Here is a 22,659-nt window from a genome sequence, read left to right on the forward strand (position 1 = left end):
AACCACACCAGTTGCATAAAATTGAGCACACAGCCATGCAATTTCCATAGACATTGTCAGTAGAATGGGCCTTACGGAAGAGCTGAGTGTCTTTCAACGTGGCACTTTCATAGGATGGCATTTTTCCAACAAGTCAGTTCATCAAATTTCTGCCCTGCTAGAGCTGCCCCGGTCAACTAAGTGCTGCTATTGTGCAGTGGAAACGTGTAGGAGCAACAACGGCTCTGCCGCGAAGTGGTAGGCCACAAGCTCACAGAACAGGACCGCGAAAAAAATAGTCTGTCCTCGATTGCGACACTCACTCCCGACCTCCAAACTGCCTCTGGAAGCACCGTCAGCACAAGAACTGTTCGCCGGGAGCTTCATTAATTGGGTTTCCATGGCCAAGCAACTGTACACAAGCCTAAGATCACCATGCACAATGGCAAGCATCGGCTGGAGTGGTGTAAAGCTCACTGCCGTTCAACTCTGGAGCAGTGGAAATGCGTTCTCTGGCGTGTTGAATCACGTTTCACCATCTGGCAATCTGACGGATTAATCTGGGTTTGGTGGATGCCAGGAGAAAGCTACCTGCCCGCATGCAGCGCCAATTGTAAAGTTTGGTGGAGGAGGAACAATTGTTTTTCCATGGTTAGGGTTAGGCCCCTTAGTATGAGTTAAGATTTCCCTTCACTGGAACTATCAATTATGTGCTTCCAACTTTGTAGCAACAGTTTGGGGAAGGCCCTTTCCTGTTTCAGCATGACAATGCCCCCATGCACAAAGCGAGGTCCATACAGTAATGGATTGTTGAGATCGTGTAGAAGAACAAATGGTCTGCAGAGCCCTGACCTCACCCAATCGAACCCCTTTGGGATGAATAAGAACGCCGACTGAGCCATGATTCAGTGCCCGACCTTACTAATGCTCTTAGTAAGGTGGCTGAATGTAAGCAAGTCCCCGCAGCAATGTTACAACATCTAGTGGAAAGCCTTCCCAGAAGAGTGGAGGCTGTTATAGCAGCAAAGGGGGGACCAACTCCATATTAATGCCCATGATTTGGAATGAGACGTTCAACGAGCAGCTGTCCACATACTTGTATATATCGTGAATCTCCCATATATGTAGTAAAAAAAATAATGTAAAAAGAGATTGGATTTATAGGCCATATTGCCCAGACCTAGTACAGCAGCTGGTTGTGTCTTACTCGTAATACATATCCCAGGTTTAATCCTGTATCTCTAGAAGTCAAGTGTGGAGTGAAAATAAAATAGTAAGGGAGTCCTGCACTTGGGGATAGATGTATCTGGTACATATCCTTGCATTCCAGACAACAGAAAAGCACAAGAGATAATAACCGGCATCACTTCTTACCATTGAAAGAAAAATGAAAGTGTTTCACGAATGCTAGTGTTAGCAGGCCGATATACATATTAATAGGATTGACAGAAGTTTTGTAAATTTCATTTCAATATAATTTCTAAATTTAAAACCATGTCATCATTGATTTTCAGCGACAGAACGGTCTGGACGTCTAGGGGATCAACCGACTGAACACACGAGAACAGACGAGAGAGAATGAAAGAATAAAGTTAAACTAAAGAAAGACAGAAAGGAGAGAAAAGTAAAAACGAAAAGGGAGAGTACAGTACATCTTCAGTCAGTTACATTTCACCTCCCTCTAGATACCTTCTCCCCCCAGACTCCATATTCTACCTTGAGGAAGTTCTTGACTCGTTCTGGGTCGTAGCAGTTGCTCTCTCTGCAGATCCTCTCCACCTCTTTGATCTGTCCCGTCTTGCAGGCAGCCTGGATGTACTTGAAGTGGACCTCTGCATCCTGGCTGAAGTTAACAATGGAACCCAGGAAGTAGAACAGACCTGGGACACCATGGAGACAATGTCAGTCAGGAGGAAATACAGTACCAGAGACCATGTCAGTCACGTCAGGACATCTTTTAATGTCACATGCACTTCTTGCAAACTCAAAAACCAACAATGCAATAATCAATAACAATGTAATACTAGAAAAAAAACATGAGAAATATGAAGAACACAACAATAAGCGTGTTCAATAGTACACATTTTGCTGGGAAAATAGAACAGCGATTACGAGAGGGCTGCTTCTGCCCCCCAAGAGACCGGAGCAGACGACTACTGTCACCATCTCATCGCCCCTTGTTTGATTAAATGTACGTCACACTTCAGGCTATAATTACAAAACAACAGTCAGAATTAGCTGATAAAGATTTTTTTAAATGGACTCTTCCCTTTGTGATTTTGACAAATGGCATTGTCCCTAACACTTTCCACCATGTTTGTTTTGGACAATTGAAAACAGTGGCTCTCGCTCTCACTTAGTTTATTAAGCTGTAGCTCCATTATGATTGGCCACCTCGTCTCTAGTCTACCCTGAGCCTAAGAAGGTCCAGCCCAGTCCCAGTGTCCACCCCTCCAGGCCATTCTATTGAGTCGATCAACAATCCTGCTGCCTCTGGCCTACTTGGGCATATAGCTGGAAGAGTGATCCAACAGGGTTCCAGACTAACTTTTTCCACTGCCGTTACTGGTGCTACCAACTTTTTCCAGTTGATGGCACCAGCACGATTTGGTCACACCAATTTTTGATCTGACCCGTCTCTCATAATGTGCCTGTATTCCATACAGAACCAGGCTAATAATGACAAACGACCTTTAAAAATTAGCATTCCCTTGCAGGGCTTGACATTCAGGTACATTTGCCAGTCTACAGTTGTTGGGCCCTTTAAAATCTGTTTTATCTTCTGGTAAATTACATTTTCCCGGGTTAGTTTTTCCCTGTTTCCGAGTTCAGGTTTTCACTCAAAATCACACTTTTTAATAGAAACAAATTTATTGACGTTCTAAGTCTACAACAATGCTTAAACCACATCAGGAAACCAACTCTGAGGTCTGGGAATAATAATTATTAAAAAAGTGAAGGGTGTAGTTCCCCTTTAACTTCTTTGGGACAGGGGGCAGTATTGAGTAGCTTGGATAAAAAGGTGCCCAGAGTAAACTGCCTGCTACTCTGTCCTAAAAGCTAGAATATGCATATAATTAGTAGATTTGGATAGAAAACATTGACGTTTCTAAAACTGTTTGAATGATGTCTGTGAGTATAACAGAACTCATGTCAGGCAAAAACCTGAGAAAAAATCCAACCAGGAAGTGGGAAATCTGAGGTTCGTAGTGTTAACTCTTTGCCTATCCAAGATACAGTGGAAATGTGGTCATATTGCACTTCCTAAGGCTTCCACTAGATGTCAACAGTCTTAGAACCTTGTTTGATGCTTCTACTATAAAGGAGGGGGGAATGAGAGGGGATTGAGTCAGAGGTCTGGTAGAGTGCCACGAGCTGGTCATGCGCATTCACATGAGAGGTAGCTTGCGTTCCACTGCATTTCTGAAGACAAAGGAATTCTCCGGTTGGAACATTATTGAAGATTTATGATAAAAACATCCTAAAGATGGATTCTATACTTAGTTTGACATGTTTCTACGAACTGTAATATGACTTTGTCTGAACTTTCGCCTGGTCGTCAGTTTGGATTGTGTACTAAACGCGCAAACAAAAGGTGGTGTTTGGACATAAATGGACTTATCGAACAAATCAAACATTTATTGTGGAACTGGGATTCCTGGGAGTGCATTCTGATGAAGATCATCAAAGGTAAGTGAATATTTATAATGCTATTTCTGACTTTGTTGACTCTACAACATGGCGGATATCTCTTTGTCTTGTTTGGGCTCTGAGCGCTGTACTCAGATTATTGCATGGTGTGCTTTTTCGGTAAAGCTTTTTTGAAATCTGACAGAGCGGTTGCATTAAGGAAAAGTTTATCTAAAGTTCTATGCATAACATGTATTTTCATCAACATTTATAGTGAGTATTTCTGTAAATTGATGTGGCTCTCTGCAAAATCACCGGATGTTTTGGAAGCAAAACATCACTGAACTTAACGCGCCAATGTAAACTGAGATTTTTGGATATAAATATGAACTTTATCAAACAAAACATACATGTATTGTGTAACATGAAGTCCTATGAGTGTCATCTGATGAAGATCAAAGGTTAGTGATTCATTTTATCTCTATTTATGCTTTTTGTGACTCATGGCTGTGTTTTTCTGTGGCTATGTACTGACCTAACATAATCGTTTGGTGTGCTTTCGTCGTAAAGCCTTTTTGAAATCTGACAAGTTGGCTGGATACACAACAAGTGTAGCTTCAATTTGGTGTATTGCATGTGTGATTTCATGAAAGTTAAATTTTTATAGTAATTTATTTGAATTTGGCGCTCTGCATTTTCACTGGATGTTGGCAATGCGGGACGCTAGAGGTTAATTCAATTGCACACCTAGCAAGAGACTGCTGTGTGTGGCTAGCTATGTTTTTGTAATGTCAAATGTTGTGTAGGCTACATGTGAAGGCAGAGTATGCAAAACAAATGCCCAGCGATTGTTACAAATCATCATGATATCATTGTGTCAGGTAGGCCTACTTTGCAGACAACATTTAATTAGGAAGGTTCTTTGGGAAACCTTCAGAAATGTTCATTCAAACAGCGCATGACTGAATTGTGCATTGCCAAGATTCAACAAAGACTTTTTCAATACCGAGACAATAAAATAAAAGCAAATTGTGAACCAAAAAGTAACGTGACCAGCTACATATTTGCGCTGGCACCCTAGCGACCAATAAAAAAAAATTGTATCGCACTGCTAAGTCAAAGGGTCGCAAATGCAAGTGTTTTGATCACAGTCTCGAACCCTGTCCGAGGAAGGGAAGTGTAAAATAGTGTGCGTGGCTGTATGTCTCACCCTCGAAGCTCTTGAAGGACTCGAAGAGCTCGGTTAGGGAGTTGGTGGAGAGCTGCTCGTGGTACTTGGAGGCCACCTGGACACAGATCTGCAGGTTCTGACGGATGTTGGCAGACAACATGGCCCTCAGGCACTCTAGAGAGTCCTCCACTGAGAGGGAGCCAAAGAAATTCACCAGCCACTAAGGGGAGGGAGAGAGGGAAGAGAGACAGATAGAGAAAGGGAGGAGGTTGAGAGACAGAAAGGGAGGAGATGAAAAGGGGGGGGGGCATGAGAGAAGAAAGTAGGGTCAGAGTTAGATAGTGTCATGAGGAAGTACACGACAGTCACATTCATCTAGCTGTGCTAATTGAAACTAATGTGACATGGTTATTTTTTTTACACTAGCTGACACATGAGGGGGGACTGGCCTGAGTACTGCTGTCATACCTCTGGGTTGAGCAAGTGTGTGTGCACCACGGCCCGCTTGATGTCGTACAGGTCGGTGTAGTGCTCCAGAGCCCTCTGCAGCAGGCCAGCCTTCTCACACAGCTGGGCTATGTGGGCACGGTCATAGTTGGTGAACATCTGGTTGCCCAGGATGGCATCAGCAACCTACAGAGAAGGATACGCATGGAACAGTGTTGAAGTGTGAATGTCAATTATGGTCTCGTTCGTTTTTAGGGCAACCGAATATTTGACTATCATATCCTCATCTAAATGTAAGGGGGGTGGGGTGTGTACCTGTGGGGCGTGCATGAGGTTCATCTCCAGTAGGCGTGTCTGCAGCGGCCCCTCAGATGGCCTGTTGTTCTTCAGGGCGTCCAATAGGAATGAGGTACACTGCTGGATCAGGTTATACTCCATGAACACATCCACGATCTGAACAGACAGGGGACACGAGAGTAACAACATAACTGTCAACAGACGACACAGAAATACACTACTTACAATGAGTATTTGAAACTCTTGATTTAGCTTTGAGATTGCACTTTTGGGAGTATTTAATTGGTTCCATTGTACCAGTCAAACTAAATCAAGTGCATCCTAATTTTGACCAATGTATTTGACCCAGATCTGATCAGCACATTGACAGTTCAGAGTAGACAGTCCTGCCAAGCCCAGACAGAAGGAGTATAATAGTGGAGAGTGAATGACGTGGATGAGAGAGATGGCATGCTCTCATCTAGGTTCTGTTCCCCTCTCCCTCAAACTCTCCCTCTATCCTAACATGCTGACTAGACCGGGAGCATGCGTGCGCCATAGCACGCATTTTGCTGTTGCTAGCTAATTTGTCCTGGGATATAAACATTGAGTTGTTATTTTACCTGAAATGCACAAGGTACTCTACTCTGACAATTAATATACAGAAAAAAAAGTGTAAACCGAGTTCGTTTCTAGTAATCTCTCCTCCTTCATGCTTCTTCTACGATCTTTATATGGACTGGAGTGTGGCCCTCAGTTCATATTTCAATTACCCACGTGGGTAAATGCTACTAAAAAACAATGAGACGGGAAAGCGGGACTTGCAGCGCGTCAAGCGACACAAATGGAACCAAGTTCTATTTTAGCGCCTGGCTACGCAGACACTCGTTGACGCGCACGAGCAGTGTAGGTGCAAAACAAATGTACACAATCATTGTAACGCGAGCGGTGTGATCAGCATGTTAGCCTTCCCTCATCTCTCCCTTCCGTCTTCCTCCTTCACCCCTCTCATCTTCCCCCTATATCTCATCCCTCTCCATCCCTTCCCACTCATCCTACCTCTTCCCCACCCCCACCACCAACCTGTGTGATGTCAGCCAGAGGCTCTTCGTCCTGGACCAGCATCTGTGAGAACTGCAGGCCCTGTTCTGGACTGATCCTCATCACGTTCCTCAGCAGGAAGATCCAGTCTGGAGTGTAGCCCACCTACCGACACAGGAAGAGTAAGACAATAGTTACATTTACCAATGCACCATCCTACTCAACGTACATATTTAGAGTATGTATTTATTTCTTTATTTTTTAAACCCTCTTTCATTGTCACGTCACGTACCTTTCATTCATACATCAAGTATCTAGCTAATGAAAGCTAAAGCCCTCCTTCCAACCCCCATTTGGCCTCAAAGAAGCCGACCCCATTCTAAAGCCCCTCTCGGGATGCTAATATACAGCTCATCCACTTCCTCAACTGTGTCATAAGGAAACCAAACCAAGGAAAGGAAACAAGATCATCAACAGAGCTCCATCTCAGAGTGAAAACGTACCTTCTTGGCGTACAGGACTATCTTGGGGAACTGTCCGGTCTCAGCGAAGCACTGGATGACCTTGTTGGGTACGTTGGCCCTCAGGTAGACGGAGAGAGCCAGGGTGGGGTCCACTGACTTCACCAGGTCGCCCAACTCCTCAGAACATTCCAGCTGAGAAGAAACAAACTGTTAGTTTCACCACAAGTACCCTACAGGCGAGAGAACATACTTTATCATGTTTGGAATATAAATGTTTCTATTGTGCGTGATTTTTAACACATTAAACATTCACAAATAGTGTGAAGCAGAAAACTATGGGGGGGAAACATTGAGACTGACTACGGAGCCACCCATATTCCCCAGCGCTCTCTGGAGGGGGAGAATTCTTTTTTTTTTTTAACTCTTCAAATGCTCAGCATAGCAAACAGATTGCATCACGTCAAAGAAAGGACAAACAACCCAGATGACTGGGGAGATATGAACATGGACACACAGTTCAGGAAAGGCCTCTTCCTACAGGATGTCAGATAACCATCTCCCCCCTTTCTCGGAGACAGACACACCTTGTCCTCTTTGAGCCACTTCTCCAGCAGCTGCTTGCGTCCCTGCTGTAGGACGGGCCTGCACAGCTCCAGGGACTCAAACTTGTTGAGCTGGCCCTGGTCCAGCAGGATGCCAAAGTACTGCAGCAGGGGAGATGTCTGGCCCGGCTGGGCTGGCACACTCTGGAACTTATGGATGGTGTCTGGAGTACGCAGGATACCCTGGAGGGGAGAGCAAAGAGGAGACGGAACAACAAGACATGGGTGGAGGGGGTCTGCTGCAGTTTATATACACAGAGCGATACTGCTGATGCATGGGTGTGAGAGGGTTTTGCTAGCAACATATTGTACATAGAAACACATACATGCTGGAGACAAACTATTCATTGTTTGTATTTGCATATCGAAAGTCTCTCGTGATCAAGTGAACTTCTAATCACTTTGATAGTGTATTGATGTAACATGATATGGACATCAGTAAGTTTACTTCCATTAAATCACAGTGATGTGATCAGACATCCCCTGTAGAGAGACCCTGTACTGTTTCTATACAAGTTACCTTTGGTGCATTGGCAGCCACCTTGGCAGCCTCAGAGTAGTTTCCCCCAGCAAACAGGTTGTTGAACTTGCGTGCGAACAGCTCCTCGGCCCCGGCTAGGTTGTTACGGACAGCCATGCGCAGAGCCAGGTCTGGGTTCTGGAGCACATTGGTGATATAGGGGATGATGTTCTCCTCCTCCACACACACCGACAGGACCTGGAGAGGACATGGGTATGAGACAAGTTTGAACATAAACATAGGACCCAATAGTTGGTTCTTGGCCCCACTGGGTCGTCGTTTAAGACTGGGTTCGATGACAAGAAACGTTAACTTTGTTGAATTGGCCATGTCCCAAGAAAACCCAAAAGGCTTATTTTTATTTTGCTTTGAGCGTTAGAGCTTTAACCCTTCCCACTAGTAGGATTGTTTGCATTGTTGTTTTCTTCTGTCTTTTTCTTGTTTCCTCTTTAGTTCATTCTCTTGGTTGTTGGTGTATTTGGGGGGGGCTGTGGGAGGGTTCTCAAATGGTTGAGGGACAGCTATTGGGGAACTGTGGGGGGATCTTGGAGGGTTCGGGTTCACGTTTTTTGGCCTGGTGGGAGAACTGTCAACGTGCCCTTGAGCAGGGTATTGACCCTGGATGCTTCTGTGTGTCGCTCTGAATGGGAATCTGTTGGATGACTGGTATGGTGTAGTTGTTGAAAGGCTTCACTGCAAGTATATTGTATGTTTCGGATATTCAATCAAATTAAAATAAATAAAAAACCTTCCCACTAGTGCCAATTGGCCTGTATGGATAGGGCTAAATTGAAATATGGAAAGCATACACACAACCATGGTAGCAATTAATAAAAGGGAACAGTTTTGACATTATGGGAAATTTATAAAGGGGAGGACAAAAGTTCAGACACAAGACTGAATCCAAACATTACACTTGATTTGTACATTTAACGTACTTTTACGCATTTTTGATAACGAAACCTGAAAATATTCAGTAATATAATATTCTAGGAAAATGTGGGGTAAGTGCAACATAAGACAAACAAATATGCGTTAGAGTGAGAGGACTAACTTGTGTCTCCAAATGGCCACACACCTCTGCAAAGTGTGCAGTTCCTAAGTAATTACAGTTCCTAAGTAATAAGGTGTTTTTCTGAGCTCTCCTAGCTGTGCCATTGAGGAACAAGAGCAAGCACACCTGTAGTTGTTTGGAACACAGCCCTGTTGTTGTTGTTGTGCAATCCAATGGTCCATTATAAATCAATCTGGATCAGGTGGGCATCATTTGAAAGCTTGTTCTAGTACCACCATGACTAGCTAAATTATAAAATACGATCTTACAGTGTTAGGCTTTCACAAGGCAAATCGTCATTTCGAAGCATATAGAATCGAGTCATTAATGCAAATTTGTCACAATACAACAAACACAGGCTCATTCTGTTCAGGACAACCCAGGGTATAACTACAAGTCATCTTGTAACTAAGTCAAACACTGATCATAAACATTGACACTGTATATGACATGAGTTTTATGATATGGAAATGTGAAGTGCACATTTGGACTCACAGGTGTTTGGCTTGCTTGTATGACATCAAAGTGGTATTTATTATAATCCTCAATGTATCATCTTTCAAAATACATAGTCCTCTTAACTTACAGCATTTCCCTCACTAAGACAACAAAAAATGTTGAGCGAGGGGCTCAAGTTCAGAACGGCTGTCAGTCAAAACCCATACAGAGCTGTGAAGTGGAGACCCTGAGCTCTGACATGTATAGCGTGTTACTGTACAGCCCTTGTGTTACAATTTAGGCGCTTATCAGTGCCCAAATCAGCCATTTTCAACCTGCATACCGGTATGCGTGTAAGGGGCAACATTTACATGGGGCTGACAGAAAATGATATTTCAGTTTAAACTAAATCAATAACAAAACATTGCTCTACTGATCCTTTTCTCTTCATCTCAATAGTGTTTATTGACCTACTTGTTGACAGGGGGGTGTATCTACTATCCAGCTACAATGGTGTCTGTTCTTGTACATGGTTCCCATTGAAGGACATGTAGAGACGCCAGCATATGCTCCAGGTCAGGTTCCTAACAGACAGGACGGTAGATGGTAGGCCAGAGATCTGTAACAGTGTGTAAGGCAATCCCATCCACAGCGTCACAAGTAAACAAAGGACACAGCCATGTGTGGAAAGGATGAAGAGGGAGAGGTGTTCGCTTTCTGCTGGAGAGACGGCACTAGCTAACCATTTGTTTGTTCGCTCTTTGTACTTTTCCTCCACCAACCCAGTTAACTATGGAGAACTGGCAAACAATCAGGTGGGAGAGGAAAGTCTGGGCCGGACTTGGGTACTTCATAAACGGATTAGGGTTAATGAGGGCCTATGTTTAATTATCGGTGGTGTAAAGTACTCAAGTAAAAATACTTTAAAGTATTACTTAAGTTGTTTTTTGGGGTATCTGGATTTGACAACTTACTTCACTACATCCCTAAATAAAATAATGGCCTTTATAAAATAATGGCCTTGGTCTAATTCACACACTTAAAGAAAACTTCCCTGGTCATCTCTACTGCCTCTGATCTGGAGGATTCACTAAACACAAATGCTTGTATGTAAATAATGTCTGACTGTGCACCTGGCTATCATTTTTATTTTGCTCAATATGAAATTTGATACTTATATTTATTTTAGCAATTACATGTACTTTTGATACTTAACTATATTTAAAACCAAATACTTTTAGAATTTTACTGGATGACTTTCACTTGAGTCATTTTCTATTAAGGTATCTTTACTTTTACCCAAGTATGACAATTGGGTACTTTTTCCACCACTGTTGATTATCTCTATGTACACTCAGCTGGTAATGGGCTACATTTGGTTATTATGGAATATATTTTTAAAATCAAAATTGCCTCTACCACATATCAATAACAAAATCCATGTGTGTATAGTGCGTATGTTATCGTGTGTTTGTATGCATGTGTATGTTTGTGTTGCTTCATAGTCCCTGCTGTTCTATAAGGTGCATTTGTATCATTTTTTTTTTTTTAATCAAAATGTTACTGCTGGCATGAGTTACTTGATGTGGAATAGAGTTCCATTTAGTCAAGGCTCTATGTAGTACTGCACCTCCCATAGTCTGTTCTGGACTGGGAGACTGAAGAGACCTCAAGTGGCATGTCTTGTGGGATATGAATGGGTGTCCGAGCTGTGTGCCAGTAGTTCAAACAGACAGCTCGGTGCATTCAGCTTGACAACACTTCTTACAAAAACAAGTAGTGATGAAGTCAATCTCTCCTCCACTTTGAGCCAGGAGAGATTGACATGCATATTATACATGTTAGCCCTCTGAGTAAATCCAAGGGCCAGCCGCACTGTCCTGTTCTGAGCCAAATGCAATTTTCCTATGTCCCTCTTTGTGGCACCTGACCACATGACTGAACAGTAGTCCAGGTGCAACAAAATTAGGGCCTGTAGGACCTGCCTTGTTGATAAAGTGCTGTTCTGCATTAACAGCATTATTATAGACAAACTCCTTCCCATCCTAGCTACTGTTGTATCAATCCGTTTTGACCATGACAGTTTATAATCCAAGCAGTTTAGTGTCCTCTATTTGCTCAATTACCACATTATTCATTACAATATTTAGTTAAGGTTTAGTTAATGATTTGTCCCAAATACAATGTTTTTAGTTTGAAATATTTAGGACTAACTTATTCCTTGCCACCCATTCTGAAACTATCTGCAGCTCTTTGTTAAGTGTTGCTGTAGTGGCTGACATGTATAGTGTTGAGTCATCCGCATACATAGACACACTGGCCTTACTCAAAGCCAGTGGCATGTCATTAGTAAAGAATGAAAAAAAAGGTGCTTAGACAGCTGCCTTGGGGAATTCCTGTTTCTACCTGGATTATGTTGGAGGCTTCCATTAAATAACACCCTCTGTTCTGTTAGACAGGTAAAGCTTTACCCACAATATAGCAGGAGGCTTAAAGTCATAACGCATATGTTTTTCCAGCAAGACTGCTTGATAATGTCAAAAGCCGCACTGAAGTCTAACAAAACAGCCCCCCCAATCTTTTTATCATCAATTTCTCTCAGCCAATCACTCATTTGTGTAAGTGCTGTGCTTGTTGAATGTCCTTCCCTATATGCGTACTGAAAGTATGTTGTCAATTTGTTTACTGTAAAATAGCACTGTATCTGGTCAAACAATTTTCCCAGATGTTTACTAAGGGTTGGTAACAGGCTGATTGGTCAGCTATTTGAACCAGTAAAGGGGGCTTAAATATTCTTGGGTAGTGGAATGACTTTAGCTTCCCTCCAGGCCTGAGGGCACACACTTTCTATTAGGCTTAAATTGAAGATATGTAAAATAGGAGTGGCAATATCGTTCGCTATTATCCTCAGTAATTTCCCATCCAAGTGTCAGACCCCAGGGGCTTGTCATTGTTGATAAACCATTTTTTCACCTCTCCCACACTTACTTTACTGAATTCAAAATTACATAATTTGGTCAGATATACTTGATGTGTAGTGTCAGCATTTGTTGCTGGAATGTCATGCCTAAGTATGTTAATCTTGCCAAGGAAATGGCCTCTGCTCCATCTGTAGTGGCCTATACTCTCACCAACAGGCAGCAGATTCAGGGCCTGTCAAAAGCCATCAGCGTCATTGAGTTAGTGCACTCACAACCATCTATGACGGACATTGCATAGACTGCACCATAGACTCAGCTAGCTAAACCACATACTGTATTACACATGCAAATTAAACCACACGTTTTTACTTCTAGGAGCTTTGAGATGGCTGTGACGAAAACAGAATTGAAATGCACCGAGGGCAACAAGGCGTATTAGGCTAAACTAACTGTTCTGGGAGCACTGAGCCAGGCCGTGGGTTGGGGCTGGTACATGGTAATGATGGTAAATGCATCATTAGTGTGACAGTAACATGTGTCTCTGGTGGTAGGTTCTATGTGGGGGACTGGAGAGAGGAGGAGCCCAACGATAACAAGCGCAGCAGGTCACTGCCCACAGCTGTTAACAGGCATGACTACACCTCATTCTCCCCTTCACTCAGAGAGGGGTCAGAAAGACCATTCCCCTAATAATATCATTGGGCTAATAAAGGCGGGTGGGATGGAGGGAAAGAAAAGAGTAGTAAAATTATAGCTTCTTTGTGGAAATGTGCCCTCTCTCCACCTGTGTGTGTCTGTCTGTTGAATAGCGGGAACCCGGTTATAGAGATTTACCGCCCCAAATTACTCACCTTTTCCCGGGATATATAGCTGAGAAACCAGTAAATTATAATTTATTATTCATGAAATGGAACTTTAAATGATAGTTGATGTCTAAATCAGGCTTCTCTACGGCCTCTGCATAATTAATCATCAACGCTCTGGGTGGGGACAGACAGCCCATCTCGCTATGGAGCGCAGTTCAACGCATGTAGACCTATCAACTCATAATGGTAACTTTTTTTTCTTGTGACAGGTAGGCATGCATTTGCTGCAGCATAGTCTATGCTACAGTAATAAAGACCAAATGCGCCTCTAATTCACTACTCTTTTCTCTCCATCAACTCAATTCAAATTGCATCTAAAATAGATCATCCTGTTCAAGAATGAGATATGTCCTAGCTTACCCCTTTCAGGTAATAAATTCAATGCAGTATTAGCCTTACATTTAGCTAATTAATAATAGGTTATGCATAATAAGCTTCTAACTTACAGCCTTGTCACTTGTGCAATACGTACGCATGGCACGCACCTGTGCTCTGCTGGCCTCTCCCCTTAAAAAACACTCCGTAGCTCTTCAAGTCCCATGTAGGAAAAGCTAGACTAGTATAGCTTGCTGGATATTGTTTTTTTTAGCATTTCTTATACCAATAAATTATTCAAAGAATAATTGCCGAATGTTAAATACAGCAGCCAATAGAACTCACGGATAGTTTGAAAGAGCGAACGCGCAATGGCGGTAGGCTATTGCAGTTATTTATTCAGACCCATAACCATTCAATCTTCATTAAGAGAAGTGAAGGCCTTCTGTATCTAATTATTGTCCTATATTATTCAACCATGTCATTAGAACGATGAAGATATGGACAATGAAACATTTAATTTAACTGTTGAAAGCGAGGAAGGAATGAAGCTACAATAGAAAGAGAAGGTAGGCTATAACAGAGGAAATATTATGAAAGATGTCGTCAGCCAACCAATTATACAAATAGGCCCCATTATATTATGAAATCAAAATCTAATTCAGTAGCCTAGTGCTTCGCACTAGACTCGCATGTTCTCTCTGCTTTAGCATGGCGCCGGAAGAAATGGAAGCAGTTTTACGGGCGCCCAACCAATTGTGCTATTATGTGGGGTTTTTTGCGTTATTTGTAACTTATTTTGTACATAATGTTTCTGCAACCGTATCTTACGGCAAAAAATAGGTTTTGGATGTCAGGACAGCGATCACTCACCTCGAATTAGACAAAGATTATTTCTTCAACAAGCAAGACGCACAGGACATTCTCCAAACACCCGACAGGGCCAACATCCCCGTTATTTGCAAGAGGAAGCGACACAGGTACAGAGGACAAAGAGCCGGATGCCTGGTCAGGACCCGGAAAAGGCGAGTGGGAAAGCTGCCGTTACCATCTATACTACTCGCCAACGTGCAATCATTGGACAATAAACTAGACAAGGTATGATCACGAATATCCTACCAACGGGACATCAAAAACTGTAATATCCTATGTTTCACGGAATCATGGCTGAATGACGACATGGATATTCAGCTAGCGGGTTATACGCTGCACCGGCAAGATAGAACAGCACACTCTGGTAAGACGAGGGGGGGCAGTCTGTGCATATTTGTAAACAGCTGGTTCACGAAATCTAAGGAAGTCTCTAGATTTTGCTCACCTGAAGTAGAGTATACTGTGATAAATTGCAGGCCACTACTTGCCTAGAGAGTTTAACTATACTTTTCGTGGCTGTTTATTTACCACCACTGACAGATGCTGGCACTAAGACCGCACTCAGTCAGCTGTATAAGGAAATAAGCAAACAGGAAACCACTCACCCAGAGGCGGCACTCCTAGTGGCCGGAGACAATAATGCAGGGAAACTTAAATCAGTTCTACCAAATTTCCATCAATATGTTAAATGTGCAACCAGAGGGAAAGAAATTCTAGAACACCTGTACTCACACACAGAGACGCGTGCAAAGCTCTCCCTCGCCCTCCATTTGGTAAATCCGACCACAACTCTATCCTCCTGATTCCTGCTTACAATCAAAAATTAAAGCAGGAAGCACCAGTGACTCGGTCTAAATAAAGGTGGTCAGATGAAGCAGATGCTAAACTACAGGACTGTTTTGCTAGCATCCCGAAACATGTTCCGGGATTCTTCCAATGGCATTGAGGAGTACACCACATCAGTTCAGTCACAGGCTTTATCAGTAAGTGCATCGAGGACATCGTCCCCACAGTGACTGTACGTACATACCCCAACCAGAAGCCATGGATTACAGGAAACATTTGCACTGAGCTAAAGGGTAGAGCTGCTGCTTTTAAGGTGCGGGACTCTAACCCGGAAGCTTACAAGAAATCCAGCTATGCCCTGTGACGAACCATCAAACAGGCAAAGCATCAATACAGGACTAAGATTGAATCATACTACCCCGGCTCCAATGCTCATCTTATGTGGCAGGGCTCGCAAACTATAAGACTACAAAAGGGAACCCCAGCCGCGAGCTGCCCAGTGACACGAGCCTACCAGACGAGCTAAATAACTACTATGCTCGCTTCGAGGCAAGCAACACTGAGGCATGCATGAGCGCATCAGCTGTTCCGGACGACTGTGTGGTCATGCTCTCCATAGCCGACGTGAGTTAGACCTTTAAACAGGTCAACATACACAAGGCTGCGGGGCCAGACGGCTTACCAGGACGTGTGCTCCAGGCATGTGCTGACCAACTGGCATTTTCAACATGTCCCTGATTGAGTCTGTAATACCAACATGTTTCAAGCAGACCACCATAGTCCCTGTGCCCAAGAACACAAAGGCAACCTGCCTAAATGACTACAGACCCGTAGCACTCACGTCCGTAGCCATGAAGTGCTTTGAAAGGTTGGTAATGGCTCAACACCATTATCCCAGAAACCCTAGACCTACTCCAATTCGCATACCGCCCAAACAGATCCACAGATGATGCAATCTCTATTGCACTCCACACTGCTCTTTCCCACCTGGACAAAAGCAGAACACCTGTGTGAGAATGCTATTCATTGACTACAGCTCAGCGTTCAACACCATAGTACCCTCAAAGCGCATCACTAAGCTAAGGATCCTGGGACTAAACACCTCCCTCTGCAACTGGATCTTGGACTTCCTGATGGGCCGCCCCCAGGTGGTGAGGGTAGGTAGCAACACATCTGCCACACTGATCCTCAACACTGGAGCTCCCCAGGGGTGCGTGCTCAGTCCCCTCATGTACTCCCTATTCACCCACGACTGCATGGCCAGGCACAACTCCATCATTAAGTTTGCAGACGACACAACAGTGGTAGGCCTGATCACCGACAAGACAGCCTATAGGGAGGAGGTCAGAGACCTGGCCGGGTGGTGCCAGAATAACCACCTATCCCTCAACGTAACCAAGATTAAGGAGATGATTGTAGACTACAGGAAAAGGAGGACCGAGCACGCCCCCATTCTCATCGACGGGGCTGTAGTGGAGCAGGTTGAGAGCTTCAAGTTCCTTGGTGTCCACATCAACAAACTAGAATGGTCCAAACACACCAAGACCGTCGTGAAGAGGGCACTCAGGAAACTAAAAAGATTTGGCATGGGTCCTGAGATCCTCAAAAAGGTTCTACAGCTTCAAAATCGAGAGCATCCTGACTGGTTGCATCACTGCCTGGTACGGCAATTGCTCGGCTTCTGACCGCAAGGCACTACAGAGGGTAGTGCGTACGGCCCAGTACATCACTGAGGCTAAGCTGCCTGCAATCCAGGACCTCTACACCAGGCGGTGTCAGAGTTAAGGCCCTAAAAATTGTCAAAGACCCCAGCCACCCCAGTCAGACTGTTCTCTCTACTACCACATGGCAAACGGTACCGGAGTGCCAAGTCTAGGACAAATAGGCTTCTCAACAGTTTTTACCACCAAGCCATAAGACTCCTGAACAGGTAATCAAATGGCTACCCGGACTATTTGCATTGTGTGCCCCCCCCCCCCAACCAACCAACCCACCCCTCTTCTTACGGTGCTGCTACTCTGTTGATCATATATGCATAGTCACTTTAACCATATCTACATACTACCAAAAATCAGCCTGACTAACCGGTGTCTATGTAGCCTCACTACTTTTATAGCTTGTCTTCTTACTGTTGTTTTATTTCTTTACTTACCCATTATTCACCTAATACCTTTTTTGCACTATTGGTTAGAGCCTGTAAGTAAGCATTTCACTATAAGGTCTACCTACACCGGTTGTATTTCTGCACACGTGACAAATAAACTTTGATTTGATGTGCATAATTCCAATCAATATAACACAATACAGTAACACAGTTCACACTCAAAAAGGTTGGCCTACTGGAGCTGGTTTCATTTATTTACCCAAGAGAGCATATAGCTAGCTACATCCATGGGCTTTTGTGTTTTTCTGTCATGAGTAATGTACAGTAGCCTACATCATATTTATTGGATAACCACACAATGCTCTGGGCTTTTTTGGGCTTGGGCTCATTAAATTGTATTTAATGTCTGGCTCAGGCTTGAATTTTGGATCAAAGCTCTAATCAAATCCAAACAAAAGCCTATTTATATGCCAGATAATGCTTTTGAACAACACTTCCGGTGTTGGCGGGAAATACCAGGTTACCCGGAAAAGTGATTTATTCTCGGAATGTAACATTTGTAAAATACCTGGAAAATATTAAAACCTAGTGTGTGTGTGTGTGTGGAGGGGTATGTATAGACGTCAGTAGTGGCTAGAGGCAGAGATGAGCTGTGAGTCAAACCTTAGTGGCTACAGAGAGCAGTGACATTATCAACCGTAAACACAACTGGTTCTGACAGTTAAAGTCCTCACATTACCCTCTTTTTCTCTCCCCCTTTTCTCTTTTTTCCCCCTAATTACTACAGGCCAGCTCTGTGCTGCAGCTCTTTTTGCAGGGAATCCTCCATCTCAAGGCCAGTCAGTGCCTGTGTAACTGTGTTCCTGTGCCTGGTTGCAGACGCAGCAACTTGGACCCTGGCTCTTCCCCCTGACGCACACAAGGGGGAAGAGCATAGGCAAGCCCAACCCCACAGCTCTTCCCCCTGACACACACAGGTGGAAGAGGAGAGGCGAGCCCAAACCCACAGCTCTTCCCCCTGACACACACAGGTGGAAGAGGAGAGGCGAGCCCAACCCCACAGCTCTTCCCCCTGACACACACAGGTGGAAGAGCATAGGCAAGCCCAACCCCACAGCTCTTCCCCCTGACACACACAGGTGGAAGAGGAGAGGCGAGCCCAAACCCACAGCTCTCTGTGTGGGACTCAGTGATGGAGAAGACAACCACTGTAGGACCTGCTAAGCCGGCATCCCTATTACCAAGGCATTATGCTTTCGGCTATTTCAATTAATTCCAACTAATGAGCAATCAAACCACACATGACGACTGTGCCCTCGCATTCCAACTCCAGCAAGCTAGGCTCCATCTTCAGCAGACAAAGGGAAGCAAATTAATACACCCATCAAACGTTCCACTGACAGGAGGAGAGGATTAGGCCTAAATATTTCCACTGCCATTCATTTACCTTAGACCTAGTCAAGTGGAGGCTGTTCCCCAGCCAACCAGACAGACAGTGGCCTATTATTATACCCGTCTACTACAGAGTTTCTCCTATAATCTTTTTCAGCAGCAGAGGCAGAGTTAGCGGGGGCGGGGCATACATCCTGCAGAGTTAGCGGGGGCGGGGCATACATCTACATGACAAAATATATATATACACACACACACACACATTTATATATTTTTGCAGTGGCGTTGATTTAAATGCATATAGGGTAAAAACTGTACAGTATCCCCAGCCTGACAGTGTCTCTATGCCATTATCATACAAACTACAGCCAGTGTCTCTACTCACTGCTCTATAGAAGCCCTAGCCAGTGTCTATCTGTGTGCTCTAAGCTCCAGCAATGAATGTCTGACAGAGTGCGTCTCAGATCAGTTTCCCCTCCTCCACTCAATAATGCATGTGGTCTGTGGCCTGGCTGGAACATTATTCATCAGTAAGATGGATGCTGTTATCCTGCTGTAATGCCTTCACAGTGGAGGGGTGTGTGTGTGTGTGTTGGAGGGAGGGGGGGGTGGATCTCTCTCTGGATCACCTGTGAAACTCTACATCTTTGATTATTTATAACGAACGGACACCTCCTTGCTTAGATGGAGTCCTCTGACAACAGCGACGACAGGCCGTTCGCTCACCTCCAGTTCTTGCTATCATCTATCCACCTCCCTGTGCTGCTTACCATTGAACACATGATTGGATATGAAAGAGGGTGGGATTATTAATGATTGTCTTATTGAGTCTTAGATGTGGTGGTGGGGGGTATTATTTTGGGTGCTGCTGTATGTATTCTAGACCCAGCCTTCTCCTCCTCTGGTGTCCCGAGAGGCACTGTATAATGTATGGAAAGCAGAGCAGTATTGAACCAGTGGTGGTATAGTAATGAGGGACACAAGGCTGGTTTCAGTGGAGCACATCAATAGTTACAACGCTAGGATTACAACTAGATTCATCTAGCTGAATGGATTATAATGTAGTGTGCACTACAAATTGTTACATACAAAAGAGGGGGTGTAAAATAATCAACACATTTTTGGTGATGCGAGTTCTCTTTACACTGGAAAATGCTATGAGTGTCAGGAAAAAAATTAAAATAAAACCAAGCCATATCTGTTATTTCTGTCTTTCCAAGAATGTGGTGATCGAGGAAGATGGTAAAGAGGAGGGTGGGAGAGGTAGAGGGGTGGTATCTGTACCTGTCCTTTCCTGTTGACCCCGATGATCCCAGCGGTGGCTTCGTGTGGGGCCGTGACAAAGATGGTCTCCCCGCTGATCCTGTTCATGTAGATGCAGGTGCCAGTCTCCAGGTCGTACAGGTGGATGTAGCCATATTTGGTGATGAGGAACACCACGTCCTGCTTGGTGCTTATCTGAGAGGAAAAAGTCAGATTAAAAAACAAAAAAATTATAGAGAAGCAAAATGTGTAAAGTGTAACATATGTAAAAGCAGAGTATTCTAAGGTCGTACAAAATAATCCATTCAAGGGCAGTACAGGTGTCTTTCATTCATTAATTTATTAAATTTTATTCATTCATGAAAATAAAAGTCAAAGTATTAGAGCTCTACTCTTCCAGTGCTAATACATTCCTGTGCTAATCATTAGCACCCTCCCCTACTACAGTGCCTTCAGAAAGTATTCACACCACTCAACCTATCCTAATTTGTTGTGTTAAAACCTGAATTTATAAAACTGATTAAGCTCAGGTTTGTTTGTCACTGGCCTAAACACAATAACCCATAATGTGGAATTATATTTTTTGACATTTTTACAAATGAATTAACAATGAAAAGCTGAAATGTCTTGTATTCAACCCCCTTGTTATAGCAAGCCTAAATAAGTTCAGGAGTAAAAATGTGCTTAACAAGTCACATAATAAGTTGCATTGGCTCTGTATGCAATAATAGTGTTGAACATGATTTTTGAATGACTACCTCATCTCTGTTCCCGACACATACAGATACTTGTACTGTCACGCAGTTGAGCAGTAAATTTCAGACACAGATCCAACCACAAAGACCAGAAAGGTTTTCCAATGCCTCGCAAAGGGTACCAATGGGGGAAAAATTATAATATCCCTTTAAGCATGGTTTATTTATTCATCACACTTTGGATGGTCTATCAATATACCCAGTCACTACAAAGTTACAGGCGTCCTTCCTAACTCAGTTGCCGGAGAGGAAGGAAACCACTCAGAGATATCACCATGAGGCCAAAGGTGACTTTCAAACAGAGTTTAATGGTTGTGATGAGAAAACTGAGGCTGGATCAACAACATTGTACTTACGCCACAATACTAACCTAATTGACAGAGTGGGGGAAAAAAGGAAGCCTGTACAGAATAAAAATATTCCAAAACATGCATTCTGTTTGCAACAAGGCACTAAAGTAATCCAGCTAAAAATGTGGCAAAGCAATACACTTTTTGTCCTGAATACAAAGTATTGGATTTTCCCCAAACATAACACATTACTGAGTACCACTCTCCATATTTTCAAGCATAGTGGTGGCTGCATCATATTACGGGTATGCTTGTATTCGTTAAGGACGGGTGAGTTTCACAATAAAAAATGGAATGGAGCTAGGCACAGGCAAAATCCTAGAGGAAAACCTGGTTGACAGTTTTCCAACAGACACTGGGAGACGAATTCACCTTTCAGTAGGATAATAACCTACAACGCATGCCATATTTTGTTTACCAAGAAGACCGTGAATGTTCCTGAGTGGCCGAGTGACAGTTTTGACTTAAATCTGCTTGAAAATCTATGGCAAGTCCTGAAATTGGTTCTCTAGCAATGATCAACAAACAATTTGACAGAGCTGGAAGAATTTGGAAAATAATAAATACCGTAATTTCCGGACTATTAAGCGCACCTGAATATAAGCCGCACCCACTGAATTTTTAAATAATATGTATTTTGTACATAAATAAGCCGCACATGTCTATAAGCCGCAGGTGCCTACCGGTACATTGAAACAAATTAACTTTGCGTTTTTTCATGCCCAGTTGTTTTCAGCGTGACGGATGGTTCGCCTTTCCTGTTGACAGTCCGAGTGAGAGGCAGGTCAAACGTCAGAGGAACCTCATCCATATTTATGATGTCGTGCGGGCGGATGGAATGCTCCGCTATCTTTGCATCAGTGAATTTGCGGAAGTTTGAAACTTTTTCCTCGTAGTCGGGAGGGAGCTGCTGACACAGACTCGTCCGTACACTGATGGACAAGCCTTTACGTCTCATAAATCTTAGACACCACGATGGTCCACCTCTAAAATCCTCAAACTTCATTGCGGTGGCGATTGTTTTGGCTTTCAGTCGGATCTGCACAGTTGAAACACCTCGGCCGTCTGCTCTCTGTGTGTTGACCCAGTCTTCAAGCTCATTTTCTAGTTCGGGCCATCTGCTTTTCTTCCCTCTGAAAGCTTTTGTTGTCTTTTTGCACCGAGTCAGTTCCCCACGCTGCTGTTTCGAACGTCTTATCATCGACTCATTAAGGCCAAGCTCCCGTGCAGCAGCTCTATTTCATTTTCCAACAACCAGATCGATCGCCTTCAAATTGAAAGCTGCATCATATGCATTTCTCCGTGTCTTTGCCATGATGAGGGTGACAAAATGACTACCGTAATCAGAATGATGGGAAGTTTGAGCGCGCTCGATTTACGTCACATTATGTGACGGTGCTCAGTTTTTTGGC

The 22,659-nt window shown here is 43.6% G+C and overlaps 1 protein-coding gene across 2 annotated transcripts in view; it reads right to left on the reverse strand.

Moving 5' to 3' along the window:
- Nucleotides 1-22,659, reverse strand: part of LOC120045202 (clathrin heavy chain 1-like) — a 72,925-nt gene that overhangs the window by 19,231 nt on the left and 31,035 nt on the right. For both annotated transcript variants that reach the window (XM_038990175.1, XM_038990174.1), the window contains 9 exons: nt 20,164-20,337; nt 8,131-8,328; nt 7,593-7,793; nt 7,048-7,200; nt 6,587-6,709; nt 5,543-5,680; nt 5,249-5,413; nt 4,820-5,000; nt 1,696-1,859 (listed from right to left, as the gene is read on the reverse strand). In XM_038990175.1, the coding sequence (XP_038846103.1) occupies nt 1,696-1,859; nt 4,820-5,000; nt 5,249-5,413; nt 5,543-5,680; nt 6,587-6,709; nt 7,048-7,200; nt 7,593-7,793; nt 8,131-8,328; nt 20,164-20,337 (1,497 nt within the window). The remainder of the gene's footprint in view (nt 1-1,695; nt 1,860-4,819; nt 5,001-5,248; nt 5,414-5,542; nt 5,681-6,586; nt 6,710-7,047; nt 7,201-7,592; nt 7,794-8,130; nt 8,329-20,163; nt 20,338-22,659) is intronic.

The sequence above is a fragment of the Salvelinus namaycush genome, chromosome 3 (assembly GCF_016432855.1).
Source record: "Salvelinus namaycush isolate Seneca chromosome 3, SaNama_1.0, whole genome shotgun sequence".
In the NCBI taxonomy this organism is placed as follows: domain Eukaryota; kingdom Metazoa; phylum Chordata; class Actinopteri; order Salmoniformes; family Salmonidae; genus Salvelinus; species Salvelinus namaycush.